This window comes from Physella acuta, unplaced genomic scaffold (assembly GCF_028476545.2).
Source record: "Physella acuta isolate Inbredline_101_S28 unplaced genomic scaffold, ASM2847654v3 ptg000490l, whole genome shotgun sequence".
NCBI classification, from domain to species: domain Eukaryota; kingdom Metazoa; phylum Mollusca; class Gastropoda; family Physidae; genus Physella; species Physella acuta.
In genome coordinates, this window is record NW_026732009.1 from 2,310 (window position 1) to 29,596 (window position 27,287).

General features: G+C 37.4%; 2 protein-coding genes across 3 annotated transcripts; both read right to left on the reverse strand.

Annotated features, from left to right (window-relative positions):
- Nucleotides 1-2,283: 2,283 nt before the first annotated feature.
- On the reverse strand, nucleotides 2,284-5,472 carry LOC131944401 (uncharacterized). 2 transcript variants are annotated; one of them, XM_059304982.1, is made up of 2 exons: nucleotides 5,353-5,472; nucleotides 2,284-3,198 (listed from the first exon to the last, which is right to left on the reverse strand). In XM_059304982.1, exon 2 carries the CDS (start codon nucleotides 3,194-3,196, stop codon nucleotides 2,558-2,560), a length of 639 nt encoding a protein of 212 aa, XP_059160965.1. In that variant the 5' UTR covers nucleotides 3,197-3,198; nucleotides 5,353-5,472; the 3' UTR covers nucleotides 2,284-2,557. The 2 variants fall into 2 exon arrangements, with proteins under 2 accessions (XP_059160965.1, XP_059160964.1); XM_059304981.1 differs by having other exon boundaries at nucleotides 2,285-3,203.
- Nucleotides 5,473-19,550: 14,078 nt separating this feature from the next.
- On the reverse strand, nucleotides 19,551-26,594 carry LOC131944394 (uncharacterized). Its single transcript, XM_059304966.1, has 3 exons — nucleotides 26,520-26,594; nucleotides 20,441-20,933; nucleotides 19,551-20,342 (listed from the first exon to the last, which is right to left on the reverse strand). Exons 2-3 carry the CDS (start codon nucleotides 20,924-20,926, stop codon nucleotides 20,214-20,216), a joined length of 615 nt encoding a protein of 204 aa, XP_059160949.1. The 5' UTR covers nucleotides 20,927-20,933; nucleotides 26,520-26,594; the 3' UTR covers nucleotides 19,551-20,213.
- Between the last annotated feature and the right edge of the window lie 693 nt (nucleotides 26,595-27,287).

Here is a 27,287-nt window from a genome sequence, read left to right on the forward strand (position 1 = left end):
ACTTCCGGTTACCGGAAATCGCTCAAAAGTTGATACGGATCTACGATTTTGATAAAATACTTGTATATGAAATTTCATCAACCTAGCTGTAACGGTACTCAAGTTATCGTGTTTACACACACACACACACAAACACACACACACACAGACACACAGACATACGAAAAAGATTGCAAACCTATGTTTTTCTGTATCAGTGAGGTGTAAAACGTCGAGATTTGCAAAAATCTCGATTTTTACTTTCTCGTATATACGAAGTATAGAGAAAGTCTTGTAATCGTGCACAAAAATCACAGTTTTCACCGTTTTACTCCTCAGTCCTTCATCACATCCGGGATATAGAAGACTTATTTTAATCGGGCAAAAATTATAAACTCAGATATATAAAAAGTTTGGCGTTTTATGCGTAATGGAGTTGGAAAAACTGGATTATCCAATTCTGTCCGTGTGTGTCCGTGTGTAAACACGATAACTTGAGTACCGTTACAGCTAGGTTGATGAAATTTCATATATAAGTATTTTATCAAAATCGTAGATCCGTATCAACTTTTGAGCAATTTCCGACAACCGGAAGTGGTACTTTTTCTACTTTGAATTTTTCAAAAGCCTATAACTTGAGTTCTATTTCAGATAGATAAATGAAATTTGATATGTAAGTAGAAGATCTAATTCTCGACCTTCTGTCAAATTTTGAGTAATTTCCGTTGATCGGAAGTACTTATTTACGCTACTTCCGATTTCTCAAAAACGCATGTAAATTTATAAAGTACTAATAATATTGCGCACTATTATGCACATCTTTATTTAGCGTTCACTTGGTGTGCATTTCTTTTTTCTACGAGATTATATTTTATTTTTAAAAATTTGAGTATTTAAAATGGATTAAAAATCATGTCTAGAAGTCTATATCCCGAGTTGCCATCCCCCGTAGTGTTATATTAGAATATTCAAGAAAGTTTAGGGGAGATCACTCCCGGTTTATTTTTCTTTTTGCACGATTACACGACTTTCTCTATACTTTGTATATTCGAGAAAGTAAAAAAAAAAAATTGGTGGTTAAAATAGGTCAGAGATCTTACGAGCGACCAAAGCTTTGATTAAAGAAAGCAAGTTTTTTTTTTATTTATTATTTTTTTCAGTGCATTTAAAAACTTATGATAAAGGTATTTTTTAATATATTTCTTTAATTTTTTACTATTTAGTAATTCTTTCCCAATGAAGTCAACAGTAAATATACTAAAAATATTTGCTTTAAAACTCAACCAGTAGCTTGCCATATCTAAAAGACAATTACCTTCCTGTTCTTAGTCCACAGTCGACTCTCAGTTGAGATAGCAGCCAATTTTACCAGTTTATCGCTAGTTTAATTACTTTTATCTCCCCTTTTGTTATTGAATTTAGTGAATTTTTAAAGTATAGTGTACTGAGGAACCTAATTGTCTAATTTCGTCAAAATAAAATAGATATTTTTGTATTGTCATGGGAGATAATTGTATCTTAACAATGTTAATGAAATCGCTGCATTATAGGGCTGGTAAGTAGGTCAACAACCAGTTCTATGGCTCATGCAGGTTTTATTGAGCCGTAGAACTGGTTGGTGACCTACTTACTAGCCCTATTAGTGGGTTAAAATTGAGTTACAAGATTTGCCACTAACCCATAAAAAAGACAGTCAGACACTGAACAAAATAAAAGCTTGTTGAAATGAATATGTTTAAAAACGAAACAAATCTTGCCCCAGATTACAAGCGCATCAACTCGATAGCCCGGGGGTGTGGGTTCGAAGAGGTCAACAAGTGCGACCTGCCGGACAGCGTGTACCCCACCTGTGAGATGTCCTGCAAGTCACGTGACGCCTGCAATGACCAGTCAGGTGACCTGTGGTCCATGATGGGGGACCCTGGGAACGGTTCACCTGAAATCTCCGCCCCTGTCGTCACCTTTATATTGTTACAGCTTGCTGTGTTGTGTAAGACGATGACGTCAGAATAAACTCACATTTGTTGTCAATCATTCTTGTTTTGATTTCCTTATTCCTGAACTGTGATATGTGCACTGAGAGATGTGTTATATGCACTGAGAGATGTGTTATGTGCACGGAGTTTCTTTTAGGCATCTCTTGGTGGGGGGGTGGCACTGTCCCCTACCCATTCCGAGGCAAGTCAACCGCCCCCTCCTCCCCGAACAAAAAAGAATTAAAATAGAAAATATATTATTTTACCAGTTCCCCCCTCCCCACCGAAAGTTTTAAGTGCCCCCCCCCCTGGGAGAAAATATCTGAAAGAAACACTGACTTAGATCACATGCCGACTTTCGAAGGCCTGGATGAAATTATTTTTTAAAATACAATAACTCTTGCACGTGTTGATTTTTTAAACTTTTAATGATATAACTGAGAAGTACAAGTTATACTGACAAAGATTATACTTTTTAATTGGTTATTAGCATCAAAAGATGTTTACTTAGCAACAACAAAATATTGCTTTACATTTCACCTCTGTAAGGCGCTCCAATGTCATAAATGGACAAAAAGAGCAAAAGTGCAACGACTTTTTTTTTAGTTTTGTCCAGTGGGAGGATCAATGTTTTCCTCTGGTGGTGTAGCAACAGGCAGTACAGGGATGTTTTTCTTTCCTTGGTGTGTACTCCTCATAATTTCGTTGTTTACAATTCGAGTCATATAAACTTTAACTCCAATATAGGTTTCGTTTTCGATCTTTTCTCCAATCTCAGCTACAGAAAAATCAGCAGGTACCTTCCAAAACGTACAATAATCAGTTGAATTTGGGTGTCCTGAATACTGCCTCCGTTGAGCAATGTTTTTTACCCCTGTACGTCTCTCCTCCTCTAAAGTTCTAGCATCCAATGATTCACTCGGGCGTGTTGTCCAGCACCTAGGGTCAAAAGCGTCCTCGCCTAGCATGTGACTATTTATGACACGAGCAGCTTTTTTGGAATAACTTGAGAGAACTCCTTCATCATTTTCTCGGCGAAAAAGAACAAAATAATCCACCTCTTGTAGTTCTCCATTGTCATTGTCTGGTAGTTCTGGTTCTTCGTTGTTGGTTCGGGTTTTTTTGCCTATGTTTTTTGGCGTTCCTTTCTGTTTGCTCGGTGTTGCTTCGTCTTTTTTTCCTCTTTCATCTATGTTTACTTTAGATGTAAAGTCTTCTGCCAAATGGTCATCATCTGCCATGCCTGTACTAAAATACATGTTTATACATAAAAAAGCTCATACAAATAGATTTTATATTCATAGAAAAAAATAAAAACACCTTATAAAATCCTAATATATAAAAGCCCATGTGCGCACTTTTCTCTCTCTCTCTCTCTCTCTCTCTCTCTCTCTCTCTCTCTCTCTCTCTCTCTCTCTCTCTCTCTCTCTCTCTGTCGGCAAAATATTTTCGCAGGATATCGCATCAGAATCTTCAGCGATATATGGAGAACTTGATACAAACTTTTGTTGAAAATAATATGGCACATGTTTTAAATGTATAAACAAAATTTTATTTAAAGAAGAAAAATGAAAAATAAAGGCATATTCGAATGCAGAAAACCAGTTTTAATTATGCAACCGGAAAAGAGTTTATAGTTGTGACAAGAACGCCGAAATCGATGACGTCACATGCCATATGTTTGAATTACGGAAAGTACACAAAATCAATGGCGTCATCTTCCAATTTTAGAATACGAAGAAATGAACTATTTCATTAAAATTTGATTTAGATCTATAGCTTTACTTATCGAGACGTAATTTATTAAATGTATGCAATTTCCTCGGCCAAAACTAATACAAATTGCTTTAGAAAACAGCATATTGCTTTAAAAAACAGCATAAATACCATTGAAAAGCCGGGTTTTGAACGGAATCATGTAAGTCTTTTAATTAATGTGTGCATTTAATATGGTGTTGTGTTGACTAATTATGTATATATTTTATTTTATTTTTTCTAATAGGTATTAGTTGCCTTTTTTTTTTAATGTATCGGATTTTTAGCTTTTTAGTTATTTCTTTGCTTTGTCACTAATATCGTTAAACCTGTAGTAAAGCACATTGCGTTTTGACCAATATCTATTTTATAAAATATTCTTCTAAAAAATGTATAACATTAAAAATATATAGACCTATAATTCACGTGTAACGGGTACCGACGGCTATTTTTATATAATGACACATGAAAGCGTTGATTGCCATAAGGTGTTGTAACATGGTAACGCTCCCCTTTTATACCCTTCATTCTCTCCACTAACGTCAGTGAGCGATATAACAAAAAGCATGGGAAAACATTATTAGTCGCTTACACAGTCCTTCCGTTGGCCAGGTACTCTACTTTCATACAAGTTCATGCTAAATATAATATAAATAAACAATATCAAAAGTACAGGCTGTTACAGGTGTCAAATAATAATGTCGTGTGGTTTGATTCAGCTGATAGCTGGCGCACTCCTCGCATAACCCAGGCAGACGTAGGGCGTCAGAGTGGGAGATGATGAGGGTTCAGCTGCCCTTAAAGTGAGTTGTCCGATGGGTCAGCAACGCTTAAACAGGTTTGGACGTGGGTTATGCAACCTTTATAAAGAGTTGGGTGAAAGCTCAGCAACCATTGAGGAGGGTTTGTGAGTGGCCAGCAATCCTTCCGTGTATAACTACAGCTACAGAAAAGCTAACATATTAACAAAGAGAGAAACAGTGCAGTAATGATGTATGACGGATCTCTAATAGGACACATGCATCAGTCATGAAGTAGGAGGAATCTCTAATAGGACACCTGATAATGTGGCGAGCCAAGACTATTTATGAAACTCTATACCCGCGACCACAATCAACCAACACCACCACATTAGGTGATCAGAAGGATAAAACGAACGAGCAAGATGGATCCCGTCCACCCCCTACCCCCTCCCACATTGCATTAGCCGAAGAAAGTAGGTAAGAATCAGGTTGTACGTTTGGCTCTATCTGCTGCTGATGCCATACGTCGTGGCCGGGTGGGAGAGATCACGGCTGCTGACCTCACATTTGACATCCCCCCCCCCAGAAGGGCAGATGAGGCTCGTTAGTTGGGGACAGCAACCCACGTAGCAGAGAAAACTCCTTAGTCAAACAGGAGTGGAGCCCTTTAGGGGATGTGATTACTATCTCTGGTTTTATTTCGGCAGCTTCACCACACCGATTTCTTTGGTTTCCTTTAGACTAAACCGAGAAAGAGAGAGAGAGAGAGAGAGAGAGAGAGAGAGAGAGAGAGAGAGAAATCACGATGTATTGGCAAACCCATAGTCTTTTCATCTAATTAGACCTACACATGAACACACCTGAAAACACTTGAACACATACACAATAAATAAACTTACCTCTGTTGTGAAAATATTTCAGTCTGTTATGAAAATATTTCAGTCTGTTATCTTGCCTGGTTCAAGTCTCTTCACCAAGTTGTGCAGACGTCTGGGGATGTCGAGTGAGCGAGCTACAGTACAGGCCTGCATTTATATACTGGCGGTTTCTAAACCCCCGTACAGGTTTGCATGACTGCACACGAGGTCTCTAACATCCCGGCGGGATTCGTGGAAACGAGCTTGTCGTCTGATGTTTCGTTTTAAATTTGTCACGTTTCGAAACTGAAACACTTTACAATTTTTAGGCTAGTACGGGTAGGTCTGTATCTAAAAACTAGTAGGTCAATTGCTAACTATGACAACCGTCCGTAGCCATCTTGAAAAATTAACCAATTCGTCGGATTTTCACCATTCATAAAGTATTAGATCTATATTTTATGTCCAATAAAAAATAATTTCAAAATCTTCTACCATATTATGGGATACTAAGCTAAAAATTTTAAGTTCAGATCTTCAAACTAATTCATTATAAATTTTCAAATTTTGGATCCAGTAAAAACACAAAAGTTTGAGGAATTTTGTGGTCTTAAATTTAGTGATACTCTAATCTTAACAGGGTTAAAAAATGCGCCTTAGTAATACTCTAAACTTTAAGAGCGTTAAAAGATCTGTTTTAGTAATGCACTTATCTTAACAGAGTTAAAGGAACGTCTTAGTGTAACTTTTAACCGAGTTAAAAGAATGTCTTATAGCTCGAGTGTACATGTACAAACACATTTAACCCGGTGAGTCACGTGGTGAACAGAAAAAAAGTCACAGGAAAAAAAATACAGAAAAAAAGTCACAGTTTTTGCTAGGAAATAAAGTCACAGAAAAAAAAGTCACAATGGAAAAATTTTATCGAAAAAAAAAAACAGAAAAAAGTCACAGGAAAAAAATTTCCAAATTTTGTTTCTCCTGTGACTGTTTTTCTGTTCATCCACAATCTTCCATTTCTCCCCATGTTACATGGGTGTGGTTAAGACATTTTTATGGAGTGGGAGCCGACACTGGTATAATTATATATTTTCTATATAAAATCGGACACGATTAAAAGTATTTATTTTCCATATAAATTCCATCTCGTTTTGGACGGGGGGGGGGGGGCGGAGCTCTCTAGTTCATTATCCAGCTAAACTATGGGCCGCCATCTAATAAAGGGTGGGGGGGAGTCTAAAATTATTAGATACCAAAGAATTTGGGGGTTTTAAATTTTTAGAAATATACAGGGGTAGGGGCGGGTAAAACTGTTGTATGTGTATAATTTGATATAGGTACGCTCTGCCTCTAATACTAAGGTGCATGATACACATCCTAGCGTGTATCTGGGTCAGTGGGGTGTGAGTCATGTGATATTGTCGAACATTTTTACCACAGGTACATCTACTTGATGGTATGGTTACATTTTTACCACAGGTACATCTACTTGATGGTATGATTACATTTTTGCCACAGGTACATCTACTTGATGGTATGATTACATTTTGCCACAGGTACATCTACTTGATGGTATGATTACATTTTTACCACAGGTACATCTACTTGATGGTATGGTTACATTTTTACCACAGGTACATCTACTTGATGGTATGGTTACATTTTTGCCACAGGTACATCTACTTGATGGTATGATTACATTTTTGCCACAGGTACATCTACGTGATGGTATGATTACATTTTGCCACAGGTACATCTACTTGATGTTATGATTACATTTTTGCCACAGGTACATCTACTTGATGGTATGATTACATTTTTACCACAGGTACATCTACTTGATGGTATGGTTACATTTTTGCCACAGGTACATCTACTTGATGGTATGGTTACATTTTTGCCACAGGTACATCTACTTGATGGTATGATTACATTTTTGCCACAGGTACATCTACTGGATGGTATGGTTACATTTTTACCACAGGTAGATCTACTTCATGATATGATTACAATATATTTTGTCATGCTTGTTTAAAATAATGAACCGTAATTTAAAATAAAATAAATATTTTTTTCAAACTTTTATAATAATGAGCTTTTTGTGCACTGAAAAGGGAAAAAAACTAGCTTTCTTTAATAAAAGAATTAATGGTTAAAAGTCAGATTTCTTACGAGTGACCAAAGCTTTGATTAAAGAAGGCAAGTTTGTTTATTTTCTTTTTTTCGGTGCATTTAAAAGCGTATTATTATAAAGGTTGTTTTTTATATTTGATTTATTTTTTTACTATTTAGTAATTTGTTCCCAATGAAGTCAACAGTAAATACGACTAAAAATATTTGCTTTAAAACTCAACCAGTAGCTTGCCATATCTAAAAGACAATCGTCTTCCTGTTCTTAGTCCACTGTCGACTAACAGTTGAGATAGCAGCCAATTTTTACCAGTTCATCGCTAGTTTTTATTACTCTTTATCTCCCTTTTTGTTATTGAATTTAGTGGATTTTTAAAGTGTAGTGTAATGAGGAACCTAATGTCTAACTTCGTTAAAAAATAGATTAGTATTGTCATGGGAGATATTTGTATCTTAAAAATGTTAATGAAATCGCTAGTAAGTAGGTCACCAACCAGTTCTATGGCTCATGCAGATTTTATTGAGCCGTAGAACTGGTTGGTGACCTACTTACCAGCCCTATTAGTGGGTTAAAATTGAGTTACAAGATTTTCCACTAACCCATAAACAAGACAGACAGTCAGACACTATGAACAAAATAAAAGCTTTTCTATGAATGAGTTTAAAACGAAACAAAAATTTGCCCTCCATCTTGCCCCAGATTACAAGCGCATCAACTCGATAGCCCGGGGGCGTGGGTTCGAAGAGGTCAACAAGTGTGACCTGCCGGACAGCGTGTACCCCACCTGTGAGGTGTCCTGCAAGCTAACATATTAACAAAGAGAGCAACAGTGAGCAGTAGGGCGGATCTCTAATAGGACACCTGATAATGTGCAGTGGCGAGACAAGATTCTTTATGAACTATTGTACCCGCATCCATAATCAACCAACACCACCATAATAAATGATCAGAAGGATAAAACGAACGAGCAAGATGCGTTCCATCCACACCCCCACACACCCCCCAACAATGAGAGTAGCCGAAGAAAGTAGGTAAGAATCAGGTGGTACCTAAGGCTCTATCGCCACCTTAGGCCATACGTCGTGGTCGGGTAGGATAATCCATGCAGAAATTCTTCCAGACATCTCTTCGGGGGAGCCCCCCCCCCACCCCTCACCCCTCCCCACCCACGAACGAAATGAAATTTATATAGAAAATATATACTTTTAACAGTGTCCGCACCCCCCCCCCCCCGAAAAAAGTTTACCGCCCCCCCCCCCCCCCCCGAAAATTTCAAGTGCCCCCCCCCCCCCGGTGAAAAAATTCTGGAAGAAACACTGAGCTTATGGCTCATGGCTGCTAACACGACATATACCTCCCCCCCCCCCCCCAAATTGTTTATAATTCCTTTCGACTATAACGATGGAGAGAAAAATCACGAGTACAGACAACCCTCCAACGCATCCTCAGGATAAAGTGGGACGACAAAGTCCCGAACAAGGAAATATGGCGAAGGACAGGATTAAACGACACTGTATCAGAAGTTCGAACGAGGAGATGGAGATGGCTGGGCCATGTCCTACGCATGAGCAAAAAAAGACTCCCCAACATGGCCCTGAAGTGGAACCCACCCGGAAAGAGAAATAGAGGAAGACCACTGGGAACATGGAGGAGGGAGATGGAAGAAGAAGTACAGGCTACTGGCAAAACCTGGCATGAACTAAAGTGGCTCGCTCAGGACAGGGTGGAATGGCGGAGATTTGTTGCTGTCCTATACTCCACAGGGAGTGATGAGTTAAGTAAGTAAGTATAGACAACCCATGATCTCTACATCTAATGCCCCTGGTTCTCTGTGTGCTTCCTTCCAGTGTGTCCCGGTGCAACACGGGGCCGTATCTACCATACGACGTATCAAAGATCCAGACATGTCCCAAATAGTTCTCACTCACCAAATTACAATTATATTAATATAGCGAAAATTAGTATGCACTGATTTAATGCATCGTCTTGCTCAAACCTTACAAAAGAAATACAATAAACACACATACAAACAAACGAACAGACCAGAAAACACAAAAAAACACAAACACAAATGAACACAGGCGCATTAAATAAACGTGCCTCTGTTGTGGAATATTTCAGTCTGTTATCTCGCCTGCTTCAAGTAGGGCAGACGTGTGGAGGTGTTGTGTGAGCGAGCTAAGTATATGCCTGCATTTATATACTGGCGGTTTCTAACCCCTCCCAGTCTCTCCCCCCCCCCCTCTCCCCTCTAACATCGCGGCGGGATTCGTACAAAAAAGCTTGGCGTCTGAAGTTTCGTTTTAGATGTGTCGTGTTTCGAAACTAAAACACTTTACATTTAAGCCAGTAGGTCAGTAGCTAAACACCATGCCAATCATATCTATGTAGTATATCTGTAAGCACATATGATCGGTGTGGGCAGAGGCTTAGCGACCCATCTCGGCGCCCAAGTACAAACTGTCAATTAGGCGCCCTCCCCCCCCCCCCCCCCCACCCTCGGGAGCAACCTTTCAATTTAATTTTCAATTTGCCCCCCCCCCCCCCCTCAAACTTTCGATTTGCACCCCGCCCCAAACTTTCGATTTGCACCCTTCCCCCTCCCCCTTATATTTTTTATATTTATAATGCAAAAATGCAGCTAAAATGAGACTTTAATTTGTTTTTCAAACCCATTTTGGCGCCCCCTAAGGTCGGCGCCCGGGGACATATGTACCCCCCCCCCGGCCCCCCTTCGCTACGTCTCTGGGTGTGGGTTAAACAAACCATAGTTATCGTTGTAATTGGCATGTCAAATTGTAATGGCAGTATGGAGGAGAAATAGAACAAGACAACACCTGATATTGGTAGGGTGGCATCAATATACACAACTGAATTAGGGTGGCATTTTTATACACAACTAATTTAGGGTGGCATTTTTATACACAACTAATTTAGGGTGGCATTTTTAACACAACTTATTATGGTGGCATTTTTATACACAACTAATTTAGGGTGGCATTTTTATACACACAACTTACGTGGCATTATTATACACAACTGATGTGGGGTGGCATTAATAAAGACACAACTTATGCGAGGTCACAGAAACAGTTTAACTCTACTTCATTTGTCCCATGGACCGCCATGTTTTCTGGTCTATTTTAACTCTAGTTAAAGCGAACGCGAAGCCTCTCACTAATTTTAATTGGCTCAATGATTGTGTGACGTAAAACCTCTGAGAAAACTATTTTTAGTAAATTAACGTAGCCGTAACAGTTCCCTTGAAAACATTTTTGGACTAAACATAAAACCTTTTTAATGAAACCTAGTTTGGCCTGAATACTAAACATAAAACCTTTCAATGAAACCTAGTTTGGCCTGAATACTAAGCATAAAACCTTTCAATGAAACCTAGTTTGGCCTGAATACTAAACATAAAACCTTTCAATGAAACCTAGTTTGGCCTGAATACTAAACATAAAACCTTTCAATGAAACCTAGTTTGGCCTGAATACTAAGCATAAAACCTTTCAATGAAACCTAGTTTGGCCTGAATACTAAACATAAAACCTTTCAATGAAACCTAGTTTGGCCTGAATACTAAACATAAAACCTTTCAATGAAACCTAGTTTGGCCTGAATACTAAACATAAAACCTTTCAATGAAACCTAGTTTGGCCTGAATACTAAACATAAAACCTTTCAATGAAACCTAGTTTGGCCTGAATACTAAACATAAAACCTTTCAATGAAACCTAGTTTGGCCTGAATACTAAACATAAAACCTTTCAATGAAACCTAGTTTGGCCTGAATACTAAACATAAAACCTTTCAATGAAACCTAGTTTGGCCTGAATACTAAACATAAAACCTTTCAATGAAACCTAGTTTGGCCTGAATACTAAACATAAAACCTTTCAATGAAACCTAGTTTGGCCTGAATACTAAGCATAAAACCTTTCAATGAAACCTAGTTTGGCCTGAATACTAAACATAAAACCTTTCAATGAAACCTAGTTTGGCCTGAATACTAAACATAAAACCTTTCAATGAAACCTAGTTTGGCCTGAATACTAAACATAAAACCTTTCAATGAAACCTAGTTTGGCCTGAATACTAAACATAAAACCTTTCAATGAAACCTAGTTTGGCCTGAATACTAAACATAAAACCTTTCAATGAAACCTAGTTTGGCCTGAATACTAAACATAAAACCTTTCAATGAAACCTAGTTTGGCCTGAATACTAAACATAAAACCTTTCAATGAAACCTAGTTTGGCCTGAATACTAAACATAAAACCTTTCAATGAAACCTAGTTTGGCCTGAATACTAAGCATAAAACCTTTTAATGAAACCTCGTTTGGCCTGAATACTAAACATAAAACCTTTCAATGAAACCTAGTTTGGCCTGAATACTAAACATAAAACCTTTCAATGAAACCTAGTTTGGCCTGAATACTAAACATAAAACCTTTCAATGAAACCTAGTTTGGCCTGAATACTAAACATAAAACCTTTCAATGAAACCTAGTTTGGCCTGAATATAAAATCTCAAACTGGCAAACATCCTTGAAACTTAACTTCAACACTAGATCCCATTTCAGATGGTATCAGCCAGTGTGAAGGTTTTATGAAATTCTTGCAGCACACGAAAGTTTACCTCAACCCATGGGTGGGTGTGAGGAGGAATAAAAAGGGGGGAGGTTCTGCCTATTATTAGCTCTACTCGGAATGTTAAATTGTTGTTGAGGTCAGAATGCGACGATTACCTGTGCAACTTTTAACTATTCAGTGCACCAGCTTCATACTAGGAGCAACGGTGACGTATCTTGTAGGGGGGGGGGGGGCGTTCTTCCTTGAGGTGAGGCCATGGTATACTTTAAGGTGCACTATTGTGCTATATAACACAAAGTTACATGCGGGAAAAGAGGGAGGGGGGGAGTCCGAAAGAAATCGACTTTTGTGGACACTTGTGAATTAGGGGGAGGGGGCAGTGGCGTAGCTAGGGGAGGGCGGGTGGGGCGGCCGCCCCAGGCGCCGAACCCAAAGGGGCGCCAAACAGGGTAGAAAATTTAATTTAAAAGTTCAGTTTAAGGTGAAGTATTGAATTATACAAAGTCAAAGTCACGAAAATAAACGACTACAAGGTTTTACACACTGATTTAACTGTTTTCTATATCAATTTTGAGGCACCGAATTAGAAACTGAAAAAAGCGCCACCAACCTTTTCAACTGTGTGTGGAAGGAGGGGGGGGGGGGGGGCTTTTTCATAGACAGGAATAATTACATATAAAAATGGGAGGGAGGGGGCGAAAAATTGATAGTCCGCCCCAGGCGCCGGAATAGGTCGCTACGCCTCTGGGGGGCGGGGGTTGTCGGGTCAATGTGGACATTCCCTTGTTGAATTTAACATAAAAATTTTAACATCTAAAAAATGTAAAATTTAAAAAAAATTTAATAAAAACTGCATATAAGATTTATGAATTAAATTGGCAGTTCTCGTGTTTAAAAAACACCAGCTAAACGGGTGAATAATTGTATCAGATGTAAATGTATACCGCCCGACTACCACAAATGGCATTAAATATTTCTGTCTACATTTCCACTAACCCACCCTCTTAAACAAAAAAAATATTTTACGCCTTCAACATTTGACTACCGTTAGGAGAAAACAAGTGTGAAATCGAGAGGTACACAGCGTCCATGCGCTATCACTCTTTCAATAAAGAACAATTTTTTATAGTCTTAGCGCATTTACACGGTAGGTTTAAATGCCGTAGACTAATGGACATCATAGATAAGTTTTATTTCTAAAATAAAATTCTTATTATTTTCCAGACTTTTTTAAAAGCCAGCCCAAAAATTAGTTCTTTTCGAGACCTGAAAAAGTCTAACATTTACTTTTCTAGACATTTTCCAGTTTGCACGAACGCTGATCGCGCCTTATGCAATGCGTAATTTTTTGGTATAAAACGAGAAATAAAGTGAACATCAAACATAGACATGAAAAGTAAATAAAACCACAAATACGTCACAGCCTTCAGGGTAACGGCACACAACGGTCTATGTTGTTAATATTAATATTAAAATGTGTTGTGATTATGTGATGTGTGTTGTGATTATGTGATGTGTGTTATGATTATGTGATGTTTATAATTATGGGATATGTGTTGTGATTTTGTGATATTTGTTGTGATTATGTGATGTGTTGTGATTTTGTGATATGTGTTATGAGTATGCAATGTGTTGTGATTTTGTGAATTGTGTGTAATCATGTGATATGTTATTATTGTGTGATATGGGTTGTGATTTTGTGAATTGTGTGTAATCATATGATCTGTGTTATGATTATGTGATTTTGTTGGTGATTTTGAGAATTGTGTGTAATCATGTGATATGTGTTATGATTGTTATATGTGGTGTAAAAGTGTCCAAAATTCTTTCGGGAAAATGTCCGGCTCCCGGTGTAAACATGTGATGTGTATTGTGAGAATGTTTTGTGACTGATAAGTTTTTTGATTAAGTAATATGTGTTGTGTTTATGTTATATGTGTTTTGATTAATCGATATGCGTTGTGAAATGTGTTGTGATTATGTGTTGTAATTATGCGATATGAGTTGTGATTGTGTGATTGTTTTTGATTATGCAATGTGTTGTGATATGTGAAATATGTTGAAATTATGTGATATAAATTGTGACTAAGTGATATGTGATGTGATTATGTGAAATGGGTTGTGATTATGTGATATTTAAATGTAACTTCAGAAATTATAACTTGGTAGGTATATACGGGTACACAATTTTACCAGTAGTTGGTTATATATATATATATATATATATATATATATATATATATATATATATATATATATATATATATATATATATATATATATATTCACTAGCCGTTATCGGCTTGGCTTTGCTTCAGCCATTTATAGCATTGTCTAAATGTTAATTTTAACGCAGATATATCAATATTATTAAGAAAAATAAAAGAGCATTACATAATGCTAAGCTCAAAACAGCAACAGCACTTGTTTCTAAACTTCTGGACATTAACCTACACATCACCTACCATTGCTCAATATCACATTTTGTTACACACACATAAAAAAAATCAGAGTTAAACCATTAAACAGAAAACTTAGTTACTTATTTGCCCTCGCCTGACGAGCAACAATCCCATATAATACGATTAAAATATACAAACATAAAATATCGGAATAGTATCTTAGATAGTATATACATGTATACACCGTAACAGAAAATATTTGCAAAGCGTAACATTAACGTTAAATAAAAAAGTATTTGAAAAAAAGAAATAGTAACAGACAATTGTACACATACAGCATACTCTATATCTAGTATAAATATAAATATAAAAGCGATCACTCGTATTAAATGTTAAAATAATATGCACAGATTTGCCATTAAAATCAAAATAATAAAATAAGCATATATAACTGAAATTCAACCTTAATATTAATCCTAAATGTGACATGCTTTACCTGGGTGTAAGACCGTTACCTACCTGTACCCCATCCGGTCATTAGATTCCAGATCAATAACCTCCTCTCAATTACCATCCTGTGTAATTATCCCACTACAAAATACATATTATGTTATTATACCGATACATATCCCTTTCTTTCCCCATAACCATCTCCGAATCCCTAACCCTTTTCCTAATTAAAAAAATGATCATCCTTAATCATCACTTTATCTCTTTTCTTTATTATATCCTATCATTACCGGTACTTTTACCATTGATATTTCCGTTACCCTAACCGTTGTGTGCCGTTACCCTAACCGTTGTGTGCCGTTACCCTAACCGTTGTGTGCCGTTACCCTAACCGTTGTGTGCCGTTACCCTAACCGTTGTGTGCCGTTACCCTGAAGGCTGTGACGTATTTGTGGTTTTATTTACTTTTCATGTCTATGTTTGATGACATTGTGTTGGGGTTTTTAGTCAAACATGTTATTGTGACTAAACCATTCACGTTTCTTATGTCCATAATAATGATTTAGTCCTGATTCGGTTTGTTCTGGGATTTTTTGAGGCATCGTGGGATTGGGTGGTGGTTTAGGTGTTGTTCAATTAATTCACCAAGTGGCGAATTAATTTCTTGAAGGGGGGAGGTGTTACGATCCCAATGGAACTTTACCTATGTTTGGCCCCATCGACGGGGAAGTGACATGACGCCCATAAACTAAGGTGCCCAGCGCTCGAATAGCCGGCCAGGTAATTAAAATGAAATGCTGAGGCACGGCCAATGGACTGGCCAGTACTTAGCTTGGGAAGCTTGGGCTGGTCTAGTAAGATTTCTTGGTGCATAATTACCCCTGCACCTGGACCTACGCGGGACTGTTATTTAAGGAGGGGTTCGAGACGGTAAGGGGGAGACTAGGGGACACACACACGGACAGACAGACTCGGATATGTAGGGTGAGAAGACATGGGACGTCTCTGTGAGATGGCGGCAAACCACAAGATGTCTGTACTGTAGTAGACCTAGCATAGGGACAAAGTAGAGTAGTCGGACTAAGGACTTTAGTTGTTGTAGATAGTTGTATACTTTTCTGTTTTCACTAGGTGGCGGGTTAGTGTTTGTGAAAATAAATAGAAATCATTGAGATTTGTGTTCATTTATTCTTGTTTTCTTTTTCTTGTTTTCGCTTCCCTGACTAGTTCGAAAGGATTAGAGAAGGGGGCTGTAACACAACTTATAGCCAAGTCTGATGACCACTTGTCTTGCAAGTAAACTTAATAACCAGGTCCGATGACTGCGGTTTACGGTCTGTAGTAAAATCATGTAAGTTACTTAAAACACAAAGTTATTAGTTTTAACAAATACTAACATTGAAAATTAGTTTATGAATTACAAAGTTTTAACGTAAAAAAAATAAACCTGGTGCGATCTCCCCTAAACTTTCTCGAATATTCTTGTATAAAACAACAGGGGAACTCGGAACATTGTTATCATTTTTATCCATTTTAAATACTTAAACTTTTTAAAATAGAATAGAATCTCATAAAAAAAAGAATTGCGCACCAAGCGAACGCCGAATAAAGATGTGTATAATAATGCGGAATATTATTATTACTTTATAAATTCACATGTGTTTTTGAGAAATCGGATATAGCGTAAATTAGTACTTTCAGTCAACGGAAATTACTCAATATATGACAGAAGGTGGAGAATTAGATCTTTTACTTACATGTGAAATTTCATTTATCTTTCTAAAATAGTACTCAAGTTATAGGCTTTTGAAACATTCAAACTAGAAAAAGTACCATTTCCGTTTATCGGAAATCGCTCAAAAGTTGATCAGGATCTACGATTTTTTTAATAAAATACTTATATATGAAATTTCATCAACCTAGCTGTAACGGTACTCAAGTTATTGTATTTACACACAGACACACAGACATACAGACAGAATTTCAAAGTCCAGTTTTTCCCACTCGATAACGCATAAAACGCCAAAATGTTTATATATTTGTATTTATAATTTTTGCCTGATTAAAATAAGTCCTCTATACTCCGGATGTGATGAAGGACTGAGGTGTAAAACGGTGAAAACTGTCAAAATTTCATGTTATTTTTGTGCACGATTACAAGACTTTCTCTATACTTCGTATATACGAGAAAGTAAAAACGGGATGAGAACTCGGGATATAGACATGAATTTTAATCCATTTAAATACTTAAACTTTTTAAAATAGAATAAAATCTCGTAGAAAAAAAAGAATTGCACACCTGTGAACGCCAAATAAAACGTGCATAATAGTGCGGAATATTATTAGTACTTTATAAATTTACATTTGTTTTTTGAGAAATCGGATATAGCGTAAATTAGTACTTTCAATCAACGGAAATTACTCAAAATTTGAAAGAAGGTAGAGAATTAGATCTTTTACTTACATGTGAAATTTCATTTATCTATCTGAAATAGTACTCAAGTTATAGGCTTTTGAAAAATTTAAACTAGAAAAAGTACCATTTCCGGTTATCGGAAATCGCACAAAAGTTGATACGGATCTACGATTTTGATAAAATACTTATATATGAAATTTCATCAACCTAGCTGTAAAGGTACTCAAGTTATCGTGTTTACACACAGACACACATACACACAGACATACGGACAGAATTGCAAAGTCCAGTTTTTACTACTCGATAACGCATAAAACGCCAAAATGTTTATATATTTGTATTAATAATTTTTGCTTGATTAAAATAAGTCCTCTATACTCCGGATGTGATGAAGGACTGAGGAGTAAAAAGGCGAAAACTGTCAAAATTTCATGTTATTTTTGTGCACGATTACAATACTTTCTCTATACTTCGTATATACGAGAAAGTAAAAAAGAACTAAGTAAATAATACAAAATCAGTAAAAGAAAAGTAAGAGGTAAGAGAGGGATTCAGGTTTTCCTCCCCTGTACTTTGCATGTCACGTGACTAGTCCCTCTATCCTGACTGGACAGTGCGTTAGGTGTCCACGTGTTGGTCAAGCCAATGACATGATTGGCCGCTAAATGACGAGCTATCTGTGCGCTGAAATAACTAACAGAAAATGAGAGTTGAGGGACAAGTAAGAATGTGGGTAACGGGCGTAGGACAAAAGGCCAACATCCAAAAAGCCGACACGGACAAAAGGCCGACATTGACAAAAGGCCGACAGCCAAAAGGCCGACAGGACATAAGGCCGACAGGACATAAGGCCGACAGGACATAAGGCCGACAGGATATAAGGCCGACAGCCATAAGGCCGGCAAGCATAAAAAATACTAATATCGCAAAAATATATATTACTGCATAGCTGCTATCTTGATAACTATCGAAATAAGGCATGAAATAAGGTGAAACATTCAAGAGAGGAGACAATGCTAGTTGCTATCCTTATTAGGTGAACCATCCGCTCCAAGCGACTGAAGATTACTGGGATGTCTTAAACACAAAGGATCAACACCTAAATATTGCGAAATGCGATCACTACTGTCTTTTATTGCTCCTTCTATGTCAACGAGGTGAGACAATCATCAAAGAACCAAGTCAAAAGCCGTCGCATCATCGCCCACATGCAACAAGGTGGAGCGCCAAGAGACAATGCTAGATGCGATCCTTATAAGGTGAACAATGGGGTCCATGCGTCTGGAGAGGACGGGAGTGTACAAAAGATAGCCAGAAAGGTGGTGTCACCACCATATTTTGCAAAGAAATCAAAGAAACCGAATGAAGTAGAACGATCACGTGCCTTTACTGGACTACATGATAAATACCGACAAACTTTGAATAATATTTTAGTTTCGTCCATTGCGAATTGTGTGAAAGTGAAAAAAGTGTATACTATATTAGTTGGATTCATTAATTCTTTTGTGATTGTGGTACAAGTGTGCCGAAATCGGTAAGTTTTTTTTTTTTGTTTTTTTTTTAAAAGAAACACTACATTTGATATTAATAAACAAAATACAAGTGTGCCTACATGTTGTATAAATACAAAATATGTTATATTTTGAAGGTGAGTTTTTTTCTAATTTGTAATATACCTTTATCATTATGTAACTGGTTTTCAATAAAAATTAAACATGTTTGTAATTGTAGTTTGTTGTTTTATAAAAGTTTTTTTGGATTTCGGCCTTTTGTCTTGTCGGCCTTTTGGCTGTCGGCCTTTTGTCTTGTCGGCCTTTTGGATGTCGGTCTTTTGGCTGTCGGCCTTTTGTCTTGTCGGCCTTTTGTCTTGTCGGCCTTTTGGATTTCAGCATTTTGTAAGTCGGCCTTTTGGCTGTCAGCCTTTTGGATGTCGGCCTTTTGGGAGTTAGCCTTTTGGAAGTCGGCCTTGTGTCTTGTCGACCTTTTGTCTTGTCGGCCTTTTGTCCATGTCGGCCTTTTGTCCGGATCCCATTTGTAAAGATGGTCAGTTTTACTCCCAGTCGGAATGCCAAACTGGAACAACTTGACTGATATAGTTGCGAATGCCACGGCTAAAATATTTAAATGTACAGTGTCTTGCACTATATTATATTCAGACACAGTAAGGTGTAGTCTGGACTATGAGAAAATCTCTGGCTGTAGACATAACAAAACCAAAACAAACAAAATCTTCAAGGCCAACCTAAAAGCACATATATCTGGTCGTTTATAAAACAAAATTATTTTTTTTAACTTACATTACATTTTGGTAAAATTAACTTTGCTACAAAACGATATACAATAGTGTGAAAGATGAAAACAATATATACTATCTTGTTAAATCAGTTGAGCCATAAGAAATCAATTAAAATTTAATTATGAATAGTTGCATTCCAGGGGAGAGGGGTGAAAGTGGAGGATTCGCTACTTGCATTCGGGGTAGGGGGTGGAGTGACTTTGCAGCTTACATTTGAGGGTGGGGGGGTAAGACTTGATGACATCATTTTACGAGGGTAGGAAATTTTATAATTGGTTTCTATACAAGATAGCAACTGTAAAACAATCTCTGCTTCTAAATTTCTTGCTTTAAATTGTTGGAATGGTATCTTATTTCAGTTAAACGCTAAAGACTATTGTTCTACAAGTAACATGTATTTTTAATACACAGATTAAACTAATCCTTCAATCTTTCTTACCTATCGTCAAAAAAAAATGTTTACTCCTTTCTTCCTGCCTATCAACTTTCCCCTTTACCTTGTCAGCAACGAAACACTACAAATATTTTATTCATCAAACAAAACAACAGTAAACACTATTTAACTATAATCATTACGAACTCCAAAACAGCCTTCTTTATTGTCTATGTTTTACTCTCTTTTTTGTCTGGTTGGGGTTTTTGTATACTTTTTTGTTGGTGAAGATTGAACAGGTATGCCAACATCGCACCTTTTTCTCTTGGTACCGTCAATTGCCCGTTCTGTTTTGACTTCTTTAGGCTGTTATTAATAATTAGATACATATTAACATATACTTCCTTATTCACATTATCCTTAATCGTTTGATTAAACTCGTCTACTGAAAAGTTGCCAAATACCTGCCAAAACTCATATTGATATTCTGAGTGTTTTGATAATTTTCTGCGTTCAGAAATGATTTTTTTCATATCTTTTTGCTCAGTTACACCATCCATAGATATATATGAATGTGTATCACAATACCTCGCATCAAAAGCGTCGACGTAAAACATATATGTATTTATAACTTTTGCAGTTTTTTGTCGTAGCTTTATCTTTTCAGATTCAGCAATTGTTTCATCGTTTATTCTCATGTCGAAATGAACAAAATAATCCACCCCTTTTTTCATATCGTCATCATCTGGTATTTTTTCCACTTTCATTGATTTGTTTTTGGTATCTCTGTTTTTTGGCTCAGATTTTTGGACCACCTCTTTTTTTTTTTTATCATTTTTGGTTACAGTAATTTTATTTCCATCTTCAAGTTTTGATGGTTTCCTTTTATTTTTTTTTTTATTTTTTTTTTTTAATTTATCCAAATCCTGGACATCTTTTGCATTGGCCATGGTGATCCTGAAATACATAAATCTACTTTAAAATAAAAAAAATATGTTTTTACAATAAATTGGGAGTGAGCTGTCTCTTTATGACAATTTAATTCCCATTAAGATGCGTTTAACTTTTTTTGCGAAAGATTAGTAATGTCAGTAAAAAAAAATAAGCCTGATCTGTGTTAGAGGGTAGTTTGTAGCTAACGCTAATATGTTTAGACCAGCCTTTTATGTTCTAGTTTTGGAACGATCTCTGTTGTGATATGGTACATAGTTGGATTCGAAGTTTGTTAGAGTAAGGACACACAAGTGACATACAAGAAGAAGTTATCAGAAATATTTATTGTTCACATTGGAATACGACATGGGTATTTCGTTGATTGGTTGATGGTATGACAAAACAAGCTAGAGAAAACAAACTGGAATCCAACGGATGTTAACAGCTCGTAGTCTTGGATTTCGCAGATTTGCCCTGCCTTCTCGCACACAGTTTCTTCCAGGCATCTCTTCGTGGGGGGGGGCAAAGCCCCCCGAAAAATTTTTACCGCCCCCTTGAACGAAATGAAATTTATATAATTTATATATAGAAAATATATACTTTTAACAGTGTCCGCCCCCCCGAAGAAAGTCTACCGCCCCCCCCCCCGATAATTTCAAGTGCCCCCCCCCCCCCCCCCGGAGAAAAAAGTCTGGAAGAAACACTGCTCGCACAACGTTAACAACAAATGCAGAACTAATTGTATTGATTGAAGAAGCAGTAACAATCAATTTAAAGATAGCCCATGACGTTCTGATTATAATCAGCAGCAATATAACGCGTTTTAACACTCTAATAAAATGTGGAATTCAAATGCATTGTCAAAAAAATTCAATCAGGATCTATAGCTAAATGTGAAGTCTCTTTTACTGTATGGCTTGGAGCTAGATTACAGACAGTGGAGAATGAAATAAGAGCATGGAAAAAAGTGGTGGTTAGTGGCTTAGGGATTCAAGAATCCGTGATATTTAGTTCTCTTTAATATAGTTCAGTGATCCAGGTAAGATGTAATGCAATCAATCAAAAGTATCTGATCTCTCACGTTGAAGTTGAGAGAATCGTAAGAATCTTACAAACAAATAGTCGCGTCTTTTTTTTTAACAAAGCTGGCTAGTGAAATTGTACATTACGCGTTAATACACTTGGTTTCTTTACTAAGTGTTAAGAGAGTTATCTACTCACCAATCCAGTACAAATACTTGCGATTTTTGTTAGCGAAAAAAGCGCCCCCCCCCCCACCCCCACACACACTCATCACAACCATCTTGGACAAAGTTTGTAGAGCGGTTTTTAACGTAACTAACTTTTTTTTTAATGTTACACAATTATACAATGCACAGTACAATTTGTTTCTTTCTGAGAGCTGAAGGTTGTTTACTCAGAATCCAGTGTAATTTTGCTATTTTATTTAGCCTAAAAGCGCCCCCCTGCACCAATACGTTTTAATACAATTGGTTTCTTTTAATAGTGGTAACGTTTATCGACTCAACAATCTAGTGTAAATTCTTCCGATTTAAGTCTCGAAAAAGCGCCCCCCCCCCCATCTAGGAAAAGCTTCAAAGCGGTTTTGCCGGTCACTGTTTCTTCAGAGTATATGTTTTACATTAAGAAATCAAGGTAGAAAACAGTTAAATCAGTATGTAAAGGCGTGTAGCCATTACATTTCTTAACTTAGACAGTTTATAATTCAAAACTGCAGCATAAAATCAGCTTAAAAAAATTTTTCCCACCCCTTTTGGCGCCCCCATAGGGTCGGCGCCCGGGGCGGCCGCCCCCCGCCCCCCTCCCCCCCCCCCCTAGCTACGCCTCTGTATTGATTCGGTCCAAATTTTAATTAATTCATAAAAAATTAATTAGGCATCCAATTAAGTCAAATTTAGTTTCAGATTGCATTGTCTTCATGTCTTGACCCACGTGCCAAATGTGAATCGTATCGGTCAAGTAGAAGTTTCCGAATTTTCACTCCTGTGTTTCGATCTAGACTGACGACAGATAGACTGTCGACAGACTGTCGACAGACTGTCGACAGAGGAAGTGTGTTAAATAAAAGCTTGAAAAAATCCGACACATTTAACCAAACACAGGCACACACTGATTAAGTGACTAAAATGATTCTGTTAAAAACTCGGATATTCAATGGTATTCTTCTTGTTTTTAAAGTGAATTATTTTTATTTGATTTTTATGAATAGATCTATAGATTTAAATGAAATAGTTCATTTCTTCATCGGTAACCATACCATATTAAATGCACTGGCTGATTAAGAGACTTAAAATTAAGAGACTTAAAAGATTTCTTTAAAAACCCGGCTGTTCAATGGTAGTTATGTTGTTTTTAGTAGATAGTCTAAATCCAGATCTTAGCGTCTACGTCTAGTTTTTCCGTAGATCTAGTCTAGATATAGAATCGAGATCTAGATCTATATCTAGAATCCAAATAGATAAAGTAAATACTTATAAAAGTTTAGGCCGAGAAAATCGTATTGTATACATTTCATAGCTTAAGTAGAATCTAGCTCTAGATCTAAATCATATTTGAATGAAATAGTTCATTTCTTTATTTTATTCTAAACTCGGAAGATGACGTCATCAGTTTCGTGCTCTTTTTTTTTAGTGTAAACAATAAGCGACGTCGTTGTTAAATGCGTTCTTGTCCCAAGTATAAACCTTTTTCCGGTTGCATAATTAAAATTGTTTTTCTACATTCGAATACGCCTTAATTTTTTTTTTTATTTTTTAAATATAATTGTGGTTATACATTTAAAACATCTAACATATTATTTTCAACAAAAGTCCGTATAAAGGTATCCATATATCGCTGCCGATTCTGACGTGATATCCGGCGAAAATATTTTGCGGACAGACAGAGAGAGAGAGAGAGAGAGAGAGAGAGAGAAGTGCGCACATGGGCTATTATATATTAGGATTTCTTCTAACACAGGTGGGTACAGCTTCTATCACAGGTGGGTACAGCTTCTAGCACAAGTTAGCAACTTCCCAAAGTTTCATGGCGATCGTGTGAACAGATTCACTGCAATTCAATTTTATTATTTTTATATACCACATGTAGAGATAAATCGCACCCTCCCGAGGCGCCGACCTTGCGAAATTAAAACGAAATTTTTGCAGAACCCTTCCCTGCAATGTTCTAATCAACTCCTCAAGGCAGGCAGGCAGGCAGGCAGACAGACAGACAGACAGACAGACAGACAGACAGACAGACAGACAGACAGACAGACAGACAGACAGACAGACAGACAGACAGACAGACAGACAGACAGACAGACAGACAGACAGACAGAAAGACAGAAAGACAGAAAGACAGAAAGACAGAAAGACAGAAAGACAGAAAGACAGAAAGACAGAAAGACAGAAAGACAGAAAGACAGAAAGACAGAAAGACAGAAAGACAGAAAGACAGAAAGACAGAAAGACAGAAAGACGGAAAGACAGAAAGACAGAAAGACAGAAAGACAGACAGACAGACAGAAAGACAGAAAGACAGAAAGACAGACAGACAGGTAGATAGATAGATAGATTAATTGTAATATTGGACTGAATTTCCTTTAACACAATTAAGAATAACGTGTCAACATGTAATGCATCATATGGCTCTTAGACTCTTATTTCAGCCTGCATTTCTGTCTAGACTTGCTCCCGTATCATTTGTCCACTGAAGAACAAACTACAAGGCAGCAGTTTTTAGATGGGCTGCTGTCTCCTGTGATCTAGCCTTATCTGCCCTAAATGTACTTAAGATAGAAAATGTAAATGTAATTTTAAATTAACCTGTTGTTCAACTGAGACAGCGTATCAGTGTTTCTTTCATGCATTTCTATGGGTGGGGGGGCACCAAAGTACCAAATCGAATTTATTTCCGAGACTTAATCAACCCACCCGTGGTAGAAGCTGTATTCTAATTTACTGCTGTATGATTGTTTACTGCTCTGATAAACGATGTTGACCCGTACGAGAGCAAGCTACCCTCTGGTAACCAACCACGGTGTTGTCGTTTTATTTCAATTTTAATCAATAATGAATCAATAACCTTGTTGATTAGATCTGTTGTAGAGTTGTCGGTGAGGGTGGGGGCAGAGGCGTACACAAAGGGAGGGGGTGGGTCACGTCCTAGTGGATCTTTTCAAAGTGGCACGAATTATTTTGTACTTTGGCCATGCTTAACACTTTATTACACAGAAATCACCGCCGAAATTTAAATTTTTATTTTTTTTAAACCGTGGTGCGGATCGTATTATCCTTCTCATTCAGTCACAAAACCATTTTGTCGGCAGTATGCTTCTTTGATAAAATAATGTAAAACTGGAGAGATCTCCCCTAGCCTTACTCGAATATTCTTAGATAACACTAATTGGGATGGCAACTCCAGTGCGGTCGGGATATAGACATTTTTTTACAAATTAATTTTCAAATACTTAATTTTTTTAAATAGATTAGAATATCGTACAAAATAAAAAGAATTGCGCACCAAATAAACAACAAATAATCTCTGCATAAAAGTGCGGAACACTAGTAGGCCTACTTTATAAAGAAAGACAGAAGAATCAAGTTTAAAAATATTCATATGCGTTTTTTGAGAAATCGAAAAATTGGTGCGATCCAAACACTGGCCCCTATACACCCCATTCAAAGAAAAACTACATGGGGCACCTGCAGATCTGGCGACCACAGTCCAGTTCATCCACGAAGCTAGACTTGTTCTTTAAGTCCTCCACCATAAGCTTAATTAAGAACGCAGAAGAAGAAGAAATGAAATGTTCGCGCTGCGACATGGATGACGGGGGGGGGGGGGAGGAATTAAACTCTTTTTTATGCTTGTGGGGCTACACTAGTTTCAAAAAATAAAAATACCTTATATCATGTATATAGTAAGTTACACACACAAGCACTATCGTCATCGAGTACTGTGTAGGTGTCATATAAAGTGTTGTTTACGTCGAAAGTTTCCGTCCTCCATGCATAGCCTAGGCAGACGTATGTTGTCTTGAGTGAGAGATGAGGAGTGTTGGGCGAGGGTTGCATAACCCTTAAAGTAGGTTTGTCAAGGGGTCAGCAACCCTTAAAGTGGGTTGGGCAAAAGGTCAAAAACCGATGAGGGGAGTTGGGTGAAGGGTCAGCAACCCTTCCCTGGGGGAAAAAACAGCTACAGAAAAGCCAGCAATAAGAGACACATAATTAACTAGCACAACCACAACAGGCGATAAGAATGATAAAACAAACGAGCAAAATGAATCGCCCCCCCCCCCTACTTAGGGTAGACGAGACTCGTTAGCTAGAGACAGCAGCCGTGTAGGGGAGTTAACTCCAAAATCAAACAGGAGTGGAGGCCCTGGGCGACAGGATTACCAACTCTTGTTGTATTTCGGGAGCTTCTGCAAGCAAAGTTGGTATCACACGTATTTCTTTGGTTTCCTATAGACTAAACAGTCAAAGTTCAAGAGAGAGATCACGATGTATAGTCAAACCTATGGTCTTTTCGTCTAATTAGACCTAACAAACAAACACATGAATACACATAAAAACACTTGAACACATACACAATAAATAAACGTACCTCTGTGAAATATTTCAGTCTGATATCTCGTCTCGTTTAAGTCTGCCCACCATGTTGTGCAGATTTCGAGAGATATCGCGTAAGCGAGCTATAAATACAGGCCTGCACTTATATACTGGCGGTTTTCTAAACCCCCCCCCCCCCCCCCGTACAGGCTTGCATGCCTGCACACGAGGTATCTAACTTCCCGGTGGGATTCGTGGAAACGAGCTTGTCGTCTGATGTTTCGTTTTAGATTTGTCATGTTTCGAAACTGAAACGCATTACATTTAGGCTAGTACGGGTAGGTCTGTAGCCAACTATGACAACAGCGTCCATCTTGAAAAATTAACCTATTCGTAGGATTTCCACCATTCATAAAATATTATATTTTAAGCCCAATAAACTATAAATTCATTATCTTCTACCATAGGGTACTTAGCTAAAGTATTTAAGTGCAGGTCTTCAAAATAATTTCTTATGAATTTTCAAATGTTGGGTCACATTTTTTTAGGAATTTTCTGGTCTTAACTTAAGGGATACTCTAATCTTAACAGAGTTAAAAGAAAGTCTTGGTGTAACAGAATGTCTTGGTGAAACTGCTGACAGAAGCAACAGAATGTATTGCTGAAATGTTGACAGCGCTAACAGAATGTCTTGCTGTAACCAGGGGCGCAACTACAGTGCCGCCAGACCCCGCAATGCGGGCGGGCGGGGGGGTGGGCATGCCATTTAGGGGCCCATAGCCGACCATAATACATTTTCTATAGCTAAAAAAATAATGTTCTT

Bases quoted from the DNA above. Each gene is read 5' to 3' on its own strand.
- LOC131944401 (XM_059304982.1), bottom strand. From the start codon at position 3,196: ATGGCAGATGATGACCATTTGGCAGAAGACTTTACATCTAAAGTAAAC.
- LOC131944394 (XM_059304966.1), bottom strand. From the start codon at position 20,926: ATGGCCAATGCAAAAGATGTCCAGGATTTGGATAAATTAAAAAAAAAA. The intron at 20,343-20,440 runs GTATTTGGCAAC...TATTAATAACAG, and splicing joins ATCAATATGAGTTTTGGCAG to CCTAAAGAAGTCAAAACAGA.